At 36.6% G+C, this 19,747-nt stretch overlaps 1 protein-coding gene across 1 annotated transcript in view; it reads left to right on the forward strand.

Annotated features, from left to right (window-relative positions):
• LOC115218267 (inverted formin-2-like) overlaps positions 1 to 15,927 on the forward strand; it is a 34,639-nt gene extending 18,712 nt beyond the window's left edge. The window contains exons 8-18 of the mRNA XM_036508084.1: positions 801 to 1,023; positions 1,076 to 1,121; positions 3,430 to 3,542; positions 4,406 to 4,564; positions 6,155 to 6,412; positions 7,353 to 7,534; positions 7,639 to 7,759; positions 9,006 to 9,170; positions 10,270 to 10,378; positions 11,757 to 12,020; positions 12,812 to 15,927. Coding sequence (XP_036363977.1) covers positions 801 to 1,023; positions 1,076 to 1,121; positions 3,430 to 3,542; positions 4,406 to 4,564; positions 6,155 to 6,412; positions 7,353 to 7,534; positions 7,639 to 7,759; positions 9,006 to 9,170; positions 10,270 to 10,378; positions 11,757 to 12,020; positions 12,812 to 13,551 — 2,380 coding nt within the window. The 3' untranslated portion in view covers positions 13,552 to 15,927. The remainder of the gene's footprint in view (positions 1 to 800; positions 1,024 to 1,075; positions 1,122 to 3,429; positions 3,543 to 4,405; positions 4,565 to 6,154; positions 6,413 to 7,352; positions 7,535 to 7,638; positions 7,760 to 9,005; positions 9,171 to 10,269; positions 10,379 to 11,756; positions 12,021 to 12,811) is intronic.
• Positions 15,928 to 19,747: the final 3,820 nt, after the last annotated feature.

Raw genomic sequence — 19,747 nt, forward strand, 5'->3', positions numbered from 1 at the left:
GCAGTGTAAGATTACTTGGTCAAACATCTTGCGGGTAGACTAACATCTTACCTGGTTCCTTGTTCAGGCTGTCAAACCCAGCTGACTTTCACACATGGGGCAAAAGCGATACACCATCCTGCCTGCTCTGCTCTGTTGCTACATGTACCATATGTTAGCATAGATTGTGACATGTGGTGTGGAAAAACAAATGAAAACAGTGATGAGGAGGAGTAGGAAGAGGAAAGGTAGGACACCATCAACAACAACTACTGGAATCATTAGTATTCGATAGAATGCCTCAAGATATGTTTTATGTCTCTGTTCTGAGTTCAAATCCTGCTGAGGTCAACTTTACCTTTCATCCTTGCAGGGTTAAAAAGAAAGTGTCACTCCATCATGATAGATTGGCAGAATTGTAAGAACATGGGACTCGATGCTTTGTGGTATTTGTTCCATCTCTTTGTATTCTGAATTCAAATCCCACCATGGCCTGCATCAGTAGTAGACAAACCATTGTCAGGTTAACACCATCACCACCAGGCACCTTGGAGGTTCCTTTAGTGGACCCTATTTTGTTGCAAGCATTTGAGGCATGTTTCCAGTTTAAGGATACCTCCTTCCCACCCTCCCACCAAAACCAATCCTGGGAACCGTGTAATAGGTCATGGGTATTGCCTTCCCTCCTCACAAAAAATTTTTCTAAATAAATACTTTAATTTAGTTTCTGTTTTTCTTTAGAAGTTATTTATAGATAAATCTTTTGTTCATTAAAATATCTTTATTTATTAATATTATTTTTTTTATTTTGTTTTCTTTAGTTCAGAGAAATGGCAGCTGATTGAAAACCTTATTCCCAAAATTCAATCAGGAGAGAAACCAGTCTGGACAGACGGTCAGAAGTGTAAGAAAGTGTATGACAAAGATCTTGACATTCTGAAGGAAGATAATTTCATTCATTCTCTTTGTGAAGGAAGCAGTGATAGTCAAGAAGGAAATGCTGCTCCTGTAATTAAATACCATTTGGAACTGAAAGAATCTATTTGACACTAATTGTGACAAACTTTTACTATGGATGTGTTTCACACCATCAAAGAGACTGAAGAAAATCCATTGGTCGAAAATAGCCCCCAAAGAAATCGGTACAAAATTATTATTTCTTACTAACTTACCCACCCACCCACTTTCTTCCTGTTTTCTTTCATATTCATCTTGCACCTTGGCTTCTCTATGTATTCATTTCTTCAGTAAGACACTTGATCCTGGTCTCTCCATCTTACTTTAGTAATATACTTCACCCAGTTGAGGGGAGCGGGGTCTTGTGAGTACTTGGTGACATCACCAGTGCTGGTGCCAGTGAAACAAGTACCCAGTATACTCTGTAAAGTGGTTGGCATTACAAAGGGCATTACAAGGGGCATCCAACCATAGAGACCATACCAAAGCAGTCTTTGGGACTTGGTGCAAGCTCTCTTGCTTATTGGTTCCTGTTGAACTGTGCAGTCCATGCCAGTTTGGAAAAAGGGACGTGAAATGATGATGATCATAGTAATTTGTTAGGTCTGTGGTGATTCCATATTCCATGAATGTTCTTATTTCAGTTTTGATACACAGGCTTACAGATGTTCAGGACATTATTTCCATTATGTCAAATATTTCAATTACAGTCTTCAATAGTGTTTTATAGTTGAGGTTTAGTGGAGGCGCAATGGCCCAGTGGTTAGGGCAGCGGACTCGCGGTCATAGGATCGCGGTTTCGATTCCCAGACCGGGGCGTTGTGAGTGTTTATTGAGCGAAAACACCTAAAGGCTCCACGAGGCTCCGGCAGGGGATGGTGGTGATCCCTGCTGTACTCTTTCACTACAACTTTCTCTCACTCTTACTTCCTGTTTCTGTTGTACCTGTATTTCAAGGAGCCGGCCTTGTCACTCTCTGTGTCAAGCTGAATATCCTCGAGAACTACGTTAAGGGTGCAAATGTGTGTGTGGAGTGCTCAGCCACTTACACGTTAATTTCACGAGCAGGCTGTTCCGTTGATTCGGATCAACCGGAACCCTCATCGTCGTAACCGACGGAGTGCTTCCATCCATAGTTGAGGTTGTTTGAAGCTTAACATTTGAATGCATGTCTTAACAAAGAAATATTATAGAGATTTTGACTTATGCTTCTTAATGTTTACCTGATAACTTTCTTCCTTTGTCTTTTTTTTTAATTGTCTTTTGTTTGCTGTTATCATTTAGCTCTTATATGAGCCAAACATCCTGTTTGCTCTCAATAACTTGTTCTATACAAACATTTATCTTACAAATGCAGTTACAGCTGACAACTCTGGCTCTATTGGTAGAGTTCTCCATTGGCCTTGCTGATGGACATTCACTTGTTTGACCAACTGAACTCCTTTTTTGTGAAAATTAATGTGTAAGTGGCTGAGTATTCTACAGACATACTTCTGAGACTTAATCAGCACAACACAATGTGACATGGTTGGACCTTTGAATTACATGTGGAGGAGAGAGAGAGAGAGAATTGGTTTTGGTGGTAGTGAGGGGCCAAGTCAATCTTGGTGGGGTTTTGAACTCAGATTGCTGGGTACCAAAATGAATACCACAAAGTATTCCAATGATTGTTGCCAGTTTGTTACTTTAACTCTTTAGCATTTAGAACCAGCGAAAATATTCTATCCCTTTTTTATGTTCAAACTGGTCATATCCAGCTTCTCATACCTACCCTACAATGTCATTCTAAAAATAAACACAGTCACATCATTGAAAACTTGAAGCTACAAGCTAAAACACAATTAACTCTAAACAATGTGACTAAATAAGCGTAACCATTTAACAGTAATCTGGGTGCTGAAAGGGTTAGTGACTGGCCAGATAGCAAGGGGATTGTATACATTCTGTCATACATCTCTGTGTCCATGACAACATCTTCCCATTATAAGTCTCTGTTTTCACTGATTTCCTATGAAATCCACCTCCACCCATCTTTAGTATAACTCTGCCTGTAACAACTGGGCATGTGAGCTTTGGTTCATAAATCAGCAGAGCAAGATTAGATTCTCATATAACATAGTATATGACTTGGCAGTTGGCATGGCTGTGTCAAGCCTTTGGCTTTAAATGGCAGAATTCATGTGTGAAACTGTACAACCAAAATGATGCTTCAGTTTGTCGTGTCTGTCTACATACTAAATTTCTGATAAACTAAAGAATTCCATCTAATTCCATCAAGATTTAGACATATAAATTTTTAAAATTATCATCATCATCATCTAACGTCCATTGTCCATGTTAGTATGGATTTGATAGTTTGACCAGGACTGGTAAACTGAAAGTCTGCACCAGACTCCAGTCTGATTTCGCATGGTTTCTAGGGCTGGATGCCCTTCCTATGGTTTATACAAATATTTTAATTTATTATTGATTTTTTTTTTTTTTTTTTTACAGAGAAATCAGATAATTGTATCTGGAGATCCAGTAATGACTTTCTACCAATTATACCAAATTTTAGTAAAATGGAAGAATTGTTTTATTCTAATATTCCTGTTGAAAATACCCATGTAAGTAAGACTAAACTAAATCTCTCTATTATGTTATAAAGTGCAGGTGAATCTGTGAGGTTTAGAAGTTTTGCAACGACATTGTTCTCTCTTTGATCTCACTGTCTGGTATTTGGTGCCAGTGTTGCCTCTCATAACGGTATGCTGATTAATACCATACATGTAGAGTTTGGTGTGGATGCCTGTCATGTATGTACGTGTGTGTTAGTGTGTAGTTGTGTGTTTACATTTTGCTGATGCACATCTATAAAGATTGGTACATTTGAAATAAAGTCCATTGTGATATTTGTTCTGTGCCAACTTACAGATACTCCCCTTGTCATTCTTATCATCAGAAATACACTAAGCCAGTGATTGATCCATTAGAAACTAATAATTAATCACACACTTGTTCACCAATTGTTATTTAATAATCCATTCTTTTATCTTGTACACTGGCATTGTGTTTAAATTTATTGGGTACATTGCTGTACTCAAGAAGACATGCCCACCACAACAGAATTGATATAACCAATGTGTCACTTGAAAAACATTGGTGATGGTGCCTTGTAAAAATCACCCAGTACACTTTGTAAAGTGGTTGGCATTAGGAAGGGTATCCAACTTTAGAAACCAACCCAAAACAGTCAGTGGGACCTGATGCGGCCCCTGGCCTTGCTAGTTCCTGTCAAACTGTCCAACCCATGCCAGCTTGGGAAAATGGATGTTAAATGATGACAATGACAATATCAGACATAATCAATAAAAATCAAAGATTTCTGGAGTTCTTTAATGTATCCTCTTTAGTTACACAATTTGTTTTTGTTGTTAATTGTTTCCATTTCTCTCTTCATTTCTTCTCTGATAAATCTTCTACGAGGCAGCTGGTCGGAATGCAGACTTTGATGAATGTCACATTGTTTCTTACACGGAGTGAATATGATGCTGAGGATTTAGTCAGTGCTTTACAAGAGAACAATGTTGCTAGCATACCTCAGGACACTCTCTCGAGTCTTATCAAGATTCTTCCAACTAAAGAAGAAGTGAGTATGAAATAATGTATTCTTTCAATTAAAACTTTAGAGAAAAACTTATGGTTAACTTCCTAATTCTTCTAGCAACAGCATCGGCTCTCAGATATTTTTTGCTTTTAGAATCCCATGTCTTGTGCTTAATGGGTTATTTTACTCTATTAAAATAATTATTTAGAATAATCGTAAGCATGTTGGAGATATATATTTTATATCGTAGTTGGTTGTGAGTTCAGTCCCACTGCATGGCACATTGAGCAAGTGCCTTCTATCATAGCCCTGGGCGAACCAAAGCCTTGTAAGAAACTGAAAGATGCTTGATGTAGATGTGTGCATGCATGTGTGTGACTCCTTGATGATCATCATCATTTACGTCCGTTTTCCATGCTAGCATGGGTCGGACGGTTTTGACCGAAGGCTGGCAACCAGATGGCTGCACCAGGCTCCAGTCTTGATCTGGCAGAATTTCTACAGCTGGATGACCTTTCTAACGCCAACCACTCCGAGAGTGTAGTGGGTGCTTTTTACATGCCACCTGCACCAATTGTTATTCTTATCCAATATCCTGTCAAACATGTCTATCTTTGGGGAAATATAACTTTGCTTGGAAACCGGTGAGGTTTGGTGACAAGAAGGGCATCCCAGCTGTAGAAAATCTGCCTCAGTCAACTCTGTCCTACCCATGCAAGCATGGAAAAGTGGACTTTAAAATGAAGAGGATGATTATATTTTATGTCATGTGTCAGCCTAAGTCAGTTTTCCCTCTTACTGTCCCCTTAATAAACACATCAGTGCCATGTAAAAAGCACCTGTGCTGATGCCACATAGAAAGCATCCAGTACACTCGGTAGAGTGGTTGGCATTAGGAAGAGGGCATCCAGGTGTAGTAACCATGCCAAAACAGACGACTGGAGCGTGGTGCATCTCTCTGGCTTTCCAGTTCCTGTCAAACTGTCCAACTCCTGTTAATATGGAAAATGGACATCAAACGATAATGAATGACCATGATGATTACTGATTCTGGGAACATCATAGGCAAGAATGGCTAACTGTCACTCTAAAAGTTAACATAGGTGCAGGCATAACTGTGTGGTTAAGTTCATTTTGTAACCATGTGGCTCTGGGTTTGAGTCCACAGAATGGCACCATGAGCAAGTGTCTTCTACTAGAGTCTCTGGTTGATCAATATCTTGATAATGGGATTTGGTCAATGATAATTGTGGAAGCTTGTTATATGTGTATGTACTCTCAGCAGAAGTATATCTGCAAAATATATGACCTTAGGAGCAAAAAACGAAAATCAGTGTTCTTTAAGTGACGTCCTTTGTGATGTTTGTTCTATATTGAGTTAGAGATACTCCCTCATCACTCGCATCATCAAAAATACACTAAACCAGTCACTGGGTCACTGGAAATTTGTAATCCACAATGTTGTTAGTCACGACATTGTTATAAAAAAATTAATTACATTGTTAATTATTTTCTGAGAATCTTTGTTCTTTCATCTCAGTGTCTTATTAAATTTACTTAATCAAAATTGTTTTTATTTAAGATAAAAAAAAAACAGTGTTCTTAAAATATTCTAAACTGTATTTCCTGTAGGTGGCAGCACTTCGTTCTTACCAAGGTGAAAGATTGCTTCTTCACCCAACTGAACAGTTCCTCATTGAATTATCTGATGTCAAAGATTTCCATCTGATACTGAGAGGTCATTTCCTTCAATCAGAATTTCTTATTAAATTTGTCAAACTGCGAACCAGTATTCGTAGCATGGTAGATGCCTGCAAAACTGTCTTAGAAGATGCAGGCTTGAGAGATTTCCTTCATTTAATTTTGGGAGCTGGTAATTACCTTAACCAGGTAACTAATTTCCAAATTTTTTTCTTTTTATATTTTGTTTATTCCTTATTTTCTATTTCTGATTGGTCTATTTTCTGAATACATATATGTGTCATCATCATCATCATCATCGTTTAACGTCCGCTTTCCATGCTGGCATGGGTTGGACGGGTTGAGCTAGAGGCTGCATCAGGCTCAATCTGGTCTGGCAAAGTTTCTACAACTGGATGCCCTTCTTAACGACAACCACTCCGAGAGTGTAGTGGGTGCTTTTTCATGCCACCAGCATGAGGGACAGTCAGGCGGTTCTGGCAACAACCATGCTCACACTCAAAAGGGGTTTTTATGTGCTATCTGCATGGGAACCATTCCGGCGGAACTGGTAATGACTGCGCTGGAATGTTGTTTTTCATGTGCCACCAGCACATGTGCCCATAAGACGATGCTGGCAATGACCATGCTCAAATGGTGCTTTTCAACTGTCACCGGCACAGGAGCCAATCCGTGGCCCTGGCAACAATCATGCTCAAATATGCTTTTACTGTTCCACTGGCATGAGTTCCAATCAGGCGGTATTGTTATTGGCCATGTTAGCGATTTTAGTTTGTTTACACTTGCCTCAAAAGGTCTTCGCAAGCAAAGTTCATTGTCCAATGAATGAGGGGTATTCATAAATGGGCTGGTTACATCCACTGGCATAGGCCATGGGCTATGGTCTCACTTCGCTTGTTGGATATATTTGTACTTTACACAAGGATGGAGTAACCCCTTCAGATTTATGCAAAATTGATTTTATTATAACTGAACATAAAAATCAATATTAACCCCCCGCTCACATATATGGTTTACAGGATAACTTTGTACACCTCACCCCTGTGTGTGTATGTATGTATATATTTATATATATATATGTTTATCTATTATATATGATACATATTTGTCTATGTTGTCTGGTTTATAGGAAAGCTGTTATGGCTGTGCATATGGTTTCAAGTTATCAAGTCTGCTTGAAGTGTCAAAAATAAAAGCTACCGAATTCAGCTATTTCAACTTACTTCATCATTTAGTGGAATTGGCTGAAGAAAATGATGATCAGGTTCTCATGTTCACTGCTGATGCAGACATTCTGGATAAAGCTGCAACGTAAGCCATCTCTTTTTCTTTTTCTACTTCAAAATCAAACTGTTTTCATTTCCATAAAAAGGAATAGTTGCAACCAATATTTTTATTTTTATTTTCCTGTAAAGATGTTGTTTGGACGAGACACGAAATGAAGTAACGGCACTGAGTAACAGTTTAAAGCAGTTTCTGAAAGAACTCAGTCAAGCTGACCAGGAAGTGAACAATTTATTTAGTATTTTTATCAAGGTGAGGTTTTGAAGTTTCATTGGATTTGTTTTTCCTGTCGCTGAGTGAAATTTGGTAGATGGAAATTGTGTAGAAGTTTTCCCAAGGAGCTGTTTTGCTTTAAGTCATTTAAATTGTCAGCCAAATTTAGCACCACCAATCTGACACTTGGGTATCTTTTGTGGAGCAGACATTTGGACCAAAATAACTGACTTCTTTCTTGCCATCATCCTCAGCAGACACTGAAAAAGGGTCATCAGTCCTGTCCTTCCTCCTGTCATTAAATCATGCAAAATATTTAACTACAAAACATATCATCATCATCATCATCATTTTACTTCCACTTTCTATGCTGGCATGAGTTGGATGAATCATCATGGTGTGAATCAATTTCTTTATTGGGATCTAATGTTCTCATAGATTGGTGCTCACACAGGTCACATTGGCTTCGTTGCAACTGCTGGCTGCCCATCCTATCACCACCCACTTCACAGTGTGCACTGGGTACAGTTCCTTGTGGCACCAACACCAGAGAGATTGATAAGTCTTCAGCCAAACAAGATTTAACCCTTTAGCACTCAGATTACTGTCAAATGTAATGCTTTTTTATTCATGTTTTAAATTGATCTTGTATTATCTCTCAGCTCCAAGATTTTGTTGATGCAGTTGTTTCTAGAATGACATTGCAGGGTAGGTGTGAGAGGTCCAGCCTAACCAGTTTGGACATAAACTGGTGGAATATTTGGGCCGAATATGGCTGATTTAAATGCTGAAGGGTTAAAAAGATCTCACAACCTTACACTTTCTTATTTCTTTACTGCCCACAAGGGGCTACACACAGAGGGGACAAACAAGGACAAAGGGATTAAGTTGATTACATTGACCCCAGTGCGTAACTGGTACTTATTTAATCGACCCCGAAAGGATGAAAGGCAAAGGCAACCTCGGCGGAATTTGAACTCAGAACGTAGCGACAGACGAAATACCGCTAAGCATTTCGCTTGGCATGCTTACGTTTCTGCCAGCTTGTCGCCTTCTACTTACATTTTCTATTAAAGAGACCTCAGTCCCACAAATGCTGGCATAAAAATAATAGACATTCAAACTAATCAGCAAATGGGGTCAAGATAATCAACCATTTTGTTTCTTGGATTTCTTACTTTATTCCTATGTAAGGAATTATTATTATAATTAGTTTTGTATAACAAACAGTTTAGCTACACACTGTCTTTCCATTATTACTTATGTTGATCTAAATATTTTTCAGGATGTGAAATTATTATTTGGTGAACTCCAAACACGGTTGAGACTTTTACGAACATTGGCTCATAAGGTAGCTGGTTACTTCTGTGAAAACGTTGATGATTTCAGCCTTCAGAAGTGCTTCCAAGATCTCCATGCATTCTATGAAGCAGTAAAGAAATGTCGTACAGTAAGTAATTGTAGCAATTTTCTGGTTCTTCAATGAATCTGGTAGTGTAAGTTGACTTATTTCTCTTGATACCATCAGATGATGTTTAGTGTTTGATTTAACTGAGAATTCAGTGAAACTTTCTTTGTCATTTATTCTGATTGACTTCTGGGACTGTGTGATCATTTCATGTTCTAGAAATAATAGTCACATCTCCTTAAAATTACACCTGTACCATCTTAAAAGGGAAGGAAGGACAGATAAGCTAATGTAGTACATTATGTCTAGAACAACATTAGAATGGGATTGTCATGTGTGGAGAGCCTTTGATCATAGATCCACTCATTCAGGGCCAACTTGGGTTCTGATTTCTAATGCAATTCTTCTTTTACAACATATTTATCCTCATTGATCCTCGTTTAATATTCACTTTTCTCTGTTGCCAAGGGTTGGACAGGTGTGACAGCATCCTGCTATTTGTTGTGGTCCTTCACCATCTGACATGCAGTATAGGAAAAAACTCAATATTTTCCATTCCATTGCAAAGGTGGTGAGCTGGCAGAATCATTAGCATGCCAGACAAGAGACTTTGTGGCATTTCGCTTGTCTTTACATTCTGAGTTCAAATTCCACTGAAGTTGACTTGGCTTTTCATCCTCTTGGGGTAGATAAAATATGGACCAGTTGAGCACTGGAATTGATGTAATCAACTTGTCTCCTCCCCACAAAATTGCTGGCCTTGTGTCAAAATTTGAAACAAATATTTTCTGTTGTGACAGAGGTAGATTGGCTGCCCTTCTTATCACCGACCATTCTATGGCAGAGACTGGATGCAGTTTATTGTGCCACCAGCACTGGAGAGTTTGTCAGGTCTATAAAGAGTGTCCTGTACATCATATCAGTCTTTATTCACAGCTATTGCTCTCCTTAGTGTGTTGGCTTCATTTCAGTTTGAAGAGCCCACACCTACTTCATAAAAATAATAGTTCTCTCTAAAATATATACAGCTCTATCTAAAATATGTAGCTCTGTTGAGTTTTAGGACATTCTTTAATTTTATTCTTATATCATGCACCTTTGACTTTTCCATGTTTTCTGTTGAGATAATTTACTATTTCAGGAAAATCATTTCTTAAAGAAGCAACATACTTTGGCAGAAGATCGAAAGAAGGAAATCAAAAGTCACCTCACTAAAAAGAAGTTATCACTTCAATTTGGATTAGATGCAGGTATGTGCAATTTTTTTTACCTGAGTTTTTTTTATTCTGAACTCACTCAATTCTGGCATCAGTTGATATACCTGCTGATCAGCAATGATATTTCTGTAAAGTTTCCTTTGTAAGATATAATATTTCATTTAGAAGGTGTGAAAAACAACATTTGAGCATGGTCGTTGCCAGTGCCACCGGACTGGCTCCCATGCAGGTAGCACGTAAAAACACTTTAGAGCATAGTCGTTGCCAGAACCACCTGACTCTCCCTCATGCCGGTGGCACATAAAAGCACCCACTGCACTCTCGGAGTGGTTGGTGTTAGGAAGGGCATCCAGCTGTAGAAACTCTGCCAGATCAGATTCGGCCTGGTGCAGCCTCTGGCTCACAAGTTCTCAGTCAAACCATCCAACTCATGGAGAGCGGGCATTAAACAATGATGATGATGATGTAGGCATCAAAATTATTTTATCAAGAGGTTCAAATCTATAGGTTGATAATTATTTGAAATATTTATTGATTCCTTGTTTTCTCTTGAAGTAAGAGATATTTCATTCTGCTTTGATATTAAGAATCTACTTTCCATGCCCCCCCCCCCCAATTCATGTTTATCATAGGTGTAATAAGTAATAAAATGAAAATGATATCTCTACTGAAACATATTATAAGTACGTTATATATTTATATTCTGTTATAAATTACAATGAGGGCAGCTGTATGGTTCTCTAACAGTGGAGGGAACCTGTGGTAGAGGTAGACCCAGGAAGACTTGAGACAAGGTGGTTGAAGCCTGATCTTCAAACTTTTGGCCTCACAGAGGCAATGGCTAATGACCGAGACCTTTGGCTATATGTTGTGTTTGAGAAGATCCGTCAAACCAAGGGAGATCATAGTTGTGGCTGATGCTGGTGTCATATAACTGGCACCCATGCCAGTGGCACATAAATAGCACCTTTTGAGCATTGGGCCCCACAGAGGCATGGTAGCTGAGATCCTTTCAAGTATTGGGCCTCACGGAGGCAATGAACAAGACCTTTGGTATTATGTTGTGCTTGAGAAGATCCATCAAGCCAAATAAAATCGCATTTGTGGCAAATATCAGTGTCCTGCAAATGGCACCTGTGTCAGTGGCATGTAAAAGCACCCATTACACTATTGGAGTAGCTGGTGTTAGGGAGAGTGTCCAGCTGTAGAAACCATGCCAAATCAGACTGGAGTCTGGTGCAGCCTCTCAAATTCCCAGCTCTGGTCAAACCGTCCAACCCATACCAGCATGGATAACGGACATTAAATGATGATGATGATAAAATGTTTCTCAGTTAAACTAGACATTTTCGTGGGTTTTTCTCTTTGTTTTTGTAAACTATAAAACTGAATTTTTTTCTGTTACTCACAGATGCATGTTCGTCTGCTTTGGAGAACAAGAAAGGTCCAATGGATCGAATCCTTCAAGAGGTTCATGGTGGTAACTTTGAGAAATTTGCAGGAAAACCTCATAATTTAATTAGTACCCCTGCTCGAGGTGATGCTTCTAAACATCATCTGAATTTTAGTCGAATCAGTTTTGCTGGAAGTCAAATAAAACTCCCAGAAGACGAAGATGACTTTGATGAAACATTGACTGATTTCCATATTCCACAGAAAAACAAAGTTTCTTCTGGTATGTAAAACATTTTTATTGATATTCCAATGGTAATTTCTGTGGGGGGTATGGCCAAGTGGTGGAGGAGTTCACTTCTCCGACCATATAGTAGCAGGTTCTATTCCACTGCACAGCACCTTGGGCAAGTGACATCTACTGTAGTCCTGGGGCTAGTTAATTCTTTGTGAATGAATCTGTTAGACGGAAACTGTACAGAAGCCTGTGTGTGTGAATGTTTACATTCTCTGCTAATGCAAAGATCCAAATAGCAAAGTTTGTTGCCATCTCCTGTCAATAAACTGTTTGCAAGTTCAGCACTTTCAAAGATGCAAGGAATTTTTAAAAAATTCTTGTAAAACAGGTTTGCTGTAGTGACAGGCAGGAAGGATATCTGGCCTTAAAACAATACTTCAGTAATTTGTATTCATCTGACCCATGCCAGCATAGAAAAATGAACATAAAACAAACTGTTAATTAACCAAGACTAAGATTTACATTCTTGTTTGTCGCTATTTCACATGTTTGATATTATTAATGTTCTTGTAAAATATTTGAGCATCACAACTCTCATTTCCTTCTCCATGCCAATGGTTTATACCACAACCATTCTGTTTAAATGCATCAGCTACTGTAGCTGTGGAATGAGGTTGGTCACTGGTTATACCATGAATATATTTCAGTCTTATTGTGACACTTAATGTTAAGGATAGAGTTGTTCATTTTCATGTCTGAATTACATTTGTTCATTGAATTTATATAATATTCCAAGATTTTATTTATTATTATTATTTGTTAATTTACCATTTCAGCCAATACAATGCCATTTAAATATCACACAGGACCTTTTACCAAAGTAAGTCAAGCTATATGTTCAGAAAGTTCATCAAAGCCTTTTAGGAAAACCCATGTGCGAAGTCAGAGCGATTTCACAGACAGTATTGTCTCTGGTGAAAACCAGTGGCACAAATATAAAGAAATGTGTGAAGTAAAAAATGGTGCGATACTGAAGGCACCACTTGCACGGCCAGAAAGCTTATTTACCCTTGAAAGTCTTAATCTTGAAACACCGAGTAATACCCTTACCAAAAAAGAAGTGAGCACTGTTCAAGAAATGCCAGTTCTTTTCCAGCTAAGCCCAGATAACAAACCAAAGAAATCTGACCGAAGGTCTTCATTTGGAAACTTTATCAGCCGATTATCAAAAGCTGTGTTGAAACCTCGTAACACAAACCAGGCCCGAGTTAACAAAGCGCCATCAAAATTGTCCATTGAAAAGAGTAAAGACAAAGCAGAGAAAATCTGTCCACAAATGAAAATACAGGACAAAGAGAATTCCCTAAAACCCAATAATACAAACCAGAGAAATTTTGGTCAGAAAGCACCAAAATCATCTTTAGGAAAAGACAAAAATATTAAGATGGTTCCACCAAAGAAAAATGAAACTAAAAGAAATTCAGCAAGAACTGCTAAAAGCCCTGTCTTGAGTTCTAACATAAACAACAAACCGCTTTGTGTTAGAGAAGGCCGACAAGTAAAGTCAAGGAAATAACTTGTAATTCAAATTCTGCAAACTTTGTGAAGAATTTACCATTAATGTTTCCTTGGTTGTTGGAATTAGGGCGATTGTTGTGTGTTTGTATCTTCTGATTGCTGCATGTTTATAAATTTTTATCTAAACCCCTGAAATATCTAAATGTCATATCAATTTGGGGTTTTTAGCTTATTGCATTATTTTCAGCTTATTTTTTTTTTTTAATTTTCAATTCTGAGTTATGTTTTCAAACCTACTATTTTTGTGAGTGCATGATGAGGTTTCTCTATGGTCATTCAACTGGCTAGTAATAGCAGTCAGATCTCTCAATTTACACTTAAACTCTTCTTTCCTAAAATGGTCGGGTATAGGTCAGCTCAATCAAGGTTCACCTTGGACTATACAAGATCAATGACAGCTTATTGTATAATCTGTGTATATTTTCTGTTCTATACTGACCATATCTCTCTTTCTGCCAAACTTGGTAGGAACATTTTATTTGCCTCTAATATAGAAATATAATTCTAGTTTGAGTCTCTTAAAAGAAAAAACAGTTCACAATTATAAATATTTCAGCAATTAGTGGAATTAATGAATAGTTCAATTAAAATTGTTTTATGATAAGCTTCAGAGATAACAAGAGCTCAGCTATAGCTTAGATGTAAAGTTATTAAACCTCTTTTACTGAGGGCTGCAAAAACTGAAGTTTTACTGTGACTCGGGCATTCAATAACCAATTCATGTTAATACATTGCCAAAGCAATGTCCCAGCAACTGTCGCTGAAATGACTGAATATTATTTGTTATTAATTATCCAGGATTGTAATTGAAAATAATTCAATAGACTGGAGTTTAATTTCTGTTTTCAAGTCATTGAGCAAAACTGAGTCACCCACCTCCTATTCTAATTTGTGGGTCCTCTTTATGAATATATTCAGACATTTTTCTTTTAGATAAAAAAAACAAAACAAAATACTGAACAGTCCACACACAGTTCTTCTTGTTTTGTTCTTGGCTTCCTTGTCCATGGTACCTATTCTACAGCTAGTTGGACTGAGCCAGTGAAATGTCTTGTCTTTATATGGTTGCAGCTCTGATTCTTATATAATATTGGATTGAAATTAGTTTAGTTATGTAGGTTAGAGACTATTTTATTATTTTTATGTTTTGAGAAAAATATTTTATATTTTCTCTTTTTGTTTCAAAAAGTTTTATATTTGTTGATAGTGACATTATTGATCAGTTAATGATGTCTACAGATATCACAGTGAAAGTTTCAGCTTTAAACTCATGAGTCTGGGATTAATTCTAATAGTTTGGTTAACCATTTCCATTCAAATCCCAGTCATCATAGAAAAGTGTTCTTTAAACCTATTTTGAAAAACCTATTAAAAAGTTTTTACTTTTTGTACAATATCCCAAGTGCATGCACACACACACTCTACTTTTAGTTTTTTTCTGAAGCTGTCCATAAGCAACAAGAGAATGATAAAGTTGCTTGAATAAAATCTTAGATCCAGGTATGTAAAAACAGTTTTACCTTACATATCACAAACATTACATACTTGGAACATAAAGAAAGGGGTCTGGGCACTTCAGGCTTCTGGACCACAAAATGAACAAAAAGTCTTTGTGTGTCTCTACACATACCTACACATTTTAATTCTAACACATACATACACCATTTTTCTTTCACACTTAAATACAGAAATATAATTGGAGAAAAGAAAACATTGATTCCATGATAGCCAAGATGTGTGGCTTTCTATTAGTTTTCTAATTCTCACAGAGTTTGTATACACCCATTCATATATATATATATATATATATATATATAAAAACATGAAGTATTTTGTTTCTCACAAAATACAGGAAACATTAATCTTTTTTTCAAATTCTAGTCCTGGTTGTGTTTTATATATATTATACACATACACACATGTGGTATGTATGTATGTGATTCATTATTTTTTTCTTGTAAAAATATTATCAGCTTTATTAATAATACTGAGAAGATAACATTGTTTAGATTTATATTTAAGAAACTTGTGCTAACAATTGTATAATTACTTTTTTCAAAGTTATCTCTACAGAGTTTCTTTAGAAATTAAAACCAGTACTGAAAATGATCGAATAGCACTGCTAACACAGGAAGGATACAGTATTGACTTAAAAAGCTTATGGTTGCATAACAAAATACAGTGTCCTGACCAGCAATTATATAATTATGATTATAAATATGGATAGATTTCAGAGTAATGGTTGTCTTTAATTGATATGACAATTAACAAACCATTGTTAACAATAGTAAACATATTACAATTAACACAATTATTAATTGCTATATTGAAACTACTAATAATAGTTTTAATTAAGAACAAGCACTATAGCACTTAAAAAGAAAAAAAAGTGTCACATATGTGGTCTTTTGATCTGCTAGAAATAGCAACTAAATCTGTCTTTAATCACAATCCACTGTCTTATAAATAGAAGGATGGACATTAGATAATGTAGTCTTAAATAGTACTGAAAAGTTCGGATGGTCATGCCAGGAATGGGTTTGACCATGACTCTACTTGATGGTTGTTAACCTGGAGCTAAAAATAACACAAAAAATACTACAAAGAAGTATTACAGTATTAAGACCATTATCAAGACCTCTTTTACACTAGTAACATCATTACTAAGTATTCTGTGACACAAGTAACAATGTTACAAAGGGCTTTGTTACACAAGTGACTTAGTTTCTTAAAAGTTATGTTACAGTAAACCCTGTCACTTCATACAACAACTAGTAAAATCAGAAGAGTGATGATTTAGAGGCTGCCAATGTGTTAAATTTGCCTCTGGTCAATAAAATCAGTACCAGTCATGAACTGGGGTCAATCATGTTATTATTCCTCCCTTCAAAATTTGTCACTCTCTGCTTATCAAAATGCTATTCTGTAAATATTCTATAAATGCTGCTGTTATTAGACATAGTATAGCCTTAGTATCAGTTACTAAACAGCACTCTACAGTTAGTACTACTATTATCATTATCATTAGCCACAGTAGAGCTTCTAAACAGGACCCTTGCCATTACTGCAATAAACATATCACTGTTACTAAACAGAACATTCATACGTTTTCTTTTAATACTCTCCCTAACAGATGTTCAAAATTATCATTTCCCAATACTTGGAATAATATTTCAGGACATTTCTAATGTTTAAATGAAAACCTTGAAACGGTTGCTATTTTTGTTTGTAAATATCACCGTGTAAATACTAAAACAAACATTCAAATGTTCCAAATGTGACCTTTTACTATCATCACATTTTCTAGCAACCCTTTTCCTTGATTGCATGAATGCTGATCATCTCCTCCCTCCCCCTCATGTACTGCAGAATAAATCTATAGATTTCAGTTGGATGCGGGTAGTCAGTTGCTGATGAAATCTCAAATATTGAAAGGAGTTCAGCTGATCCTTTTTTTACTGTCCAGATGAGATTGTATAAAAAGACAGTCATTTTTGACTGTCCAGTGTAATTATGTTTAAATTATTTACACAGTGTTTGTTGAAATCTGTGAATTTATTTTGTAGTACATTATCATTCCAAAAATGAACAGTAACAGGTCTCGCATACACACGCACATATAAGAGAAAAAGAACATGGCCATTGACTTGGTGCTCTTTAATTCATCTGTAACATATGTTTCAGGATGTGCCACATGATGTCTCACTATAGGTGCAATCAATAGATGTACCTAGAACCCCTACATTTCATTTGATATTCAGTGCTATGTCTTACAATATTATCTTTATCATCATCTTTTCATCTATTCTCCATGATTACCATTAATTTTGCTTCCCCTAGCAGTATAATAATCATTCACAATTCAAACATTTATTTTAATGAAATAATTTTTTGGCCCATCTACAAAATAGAAATGTTATATATTGTACAAATTAAAAATTATGTTTGTATCTTTTGAAGTCTTTGCCTAATTCTTGTGTCGTTCCTTTACTACCAGAAATCTCAGTCTCTGACTACAAAGTTGTGCAGCATAAAACAAGGTTGCTACAGAGATGGAGTGACCATTTGAGAATTCCATTTCAGTTCTGACCAATTGCTGTAATCTTCATGTCATGGGTAAAGTGTCAGCCTCTGGGTGAAGTAGTTGTGATCTTCATTCATTTCCCTATCTTATGTTAGTCAAGGTGCTGAACTGATCTCTTAATGGCTGAGTCTCAGTTGCAAGGGTAATTCCTGTGGACCTTTTTTAAGGCATCCAAGACTTGTGACAGGAAGTTATCCTCAGAAGAGAGACTTGGCCTCAACATGGCAACAGAATGGGCTCAACTAATGGCCAAGTGATGGCAGTAGGGGATAACAATGGATTCAGCTAATGGCCAAAGAGTAGTATCAAAGTAGGTGATGACAGAATAGACTTCACTAAACGATAGTGGAGTCTGCTGAAAGCAACTATCCAAAGAACGAGGTGATGGTATTAAGATTAAGTCCATCACCCAAGAACAGGAATGGTCCACTGACGGACTTCCATACAATTTTTGTTTACTTAGTTCCAACCACAAGTGTTTGGTTCACCCAAAACTTAGAAGGTACTTGCAGTGGAATTGAACCATAAAAATTCCAAGACAGAAGGGAATGATAGGGGTGCCAGACTATTTGTTCTGTATCACGGTATAGGAATAATTATGAAGCCATTCACCATTTTCTTCTTGTATCCAGAAGTTAGTGGAGGAGGTATCTTCTATGATGGTGACCAAGGAATAATTTGAACTCGGCACTGCAAGCTAACAAAAACATTAGTCAATTAACAGTGGCCCTATTGCTTTCAGTTAATGAACTTTGCCTTCTTTTGATACCTGATTACATTTAGTGGACTTAGCCATTAACCGAGTTTAATGTTGACCATAAACACAGCATGGCACCAATGACAGGATCTGATAATGTTGGATGTGAAATACAACCCTTTAATTAGAACGTTGACACTCTTGACTTACCTGAAAACCTTAGAAGTATTTAATTAAGGGTCTAATAACACACTGAAATGATAATGAATCAATCATGCTTGCCAAAGACGTTCCATTTTGTAATTTGTCATAAAAGCTTTCATGTGACATCTAGTAAAAGTAATCATATAACCATTATCATCTTCATGTTTTTTTTCCTTAATCACCAAAACATGTTTCATGCAAACCATCTAAGGCATTTCTACAAAGTCATCTCACCTGTTTACTCATTTAACCATCTGCCATCCTTATAATGGGCATCTCCTGTCTTAAGATTTAAATTTTTTGAAAATCTTAAATGTTAGGTCAGTCTACCTACAGTAAAGGTGGATAAATGTTTTCATTGAATACCAAACTTTGGTATTTCTGGTCTCCATGCCGTAGTTCTCCTGAATGAGGGCTGACTGGGGCAAGGAGACAAATCGCAGTTTAGCTCTAATATTTTTCTCTGGCTTCAGCTTGGTGCCACTATTTATGAAATTATTTTATTCCTTGAAAGGGGACAGATGTTCCCTCATAAATGTAAGCAACTGGCAGCAGCCAGAGAACATAAAAGAGTGCTTTCTCATAATTACTTTGTATCGTTAGAGGCTGAATATTTCAGGTAGAGGATGGCCTGGAGCAAGCAACTAGATAAAAGTGACTTAGACAAGTTCCTTTACTTTATCTGTCCTTCATTTCAACTTTATAGTTGCTTCTTGAAAGGGTTATGCTTTAAATGTGAAGACTTTTTCCAGAAACAGACCAAATATTTTAGTTTATAAACTTAACCATTCCATATGAGTGGAAAAATGAAATTCATAAAACAAAATAGAAAAAATTAATATTTATATTGACATCTTGCTTTATTCATATTTCTATCTTTATTCTCTCTCTTCATTGCCAAAGTTGTTTTTAAGGATTCCTCGATAGTTTTTTTCTTTCCATTTCTCATGATTCTAATTTTCAGTGTTTGAAACAAATTGTTAGTCACAAAGTTGGAAATGGTTTATTCTAAATCTTGAAACTAATGTTTTTCTTCTTAGAAAAACATCCCCAAATAACGTGTCTTTGTTCAGCTTTGTTTTATATCTTCTGCCATGTTATATAAAAAGGAAAAATCTATTTTTAACAAGGTTGTGAAAGGTTTTTCTTTTCCATTGTTATGTACATAAAAGAATATTTTTTTTTTTGTTCAACTGATGCTTGATGTGA

The sequence above is a fragment of the Octopus sinensis genome, linkage group LG13 (genome assembly GCF_006345805.1).
Source record: "Octopus sinensis linkage group LG13, ASM634580v1, whole genome shotgun sequence".
Lineage (NCBI taxonomy): Eukaryota > Metazoa > Mollusca > Cephalopoda > Octopoda > Octopodidae > Octopus > Octopus sinensis.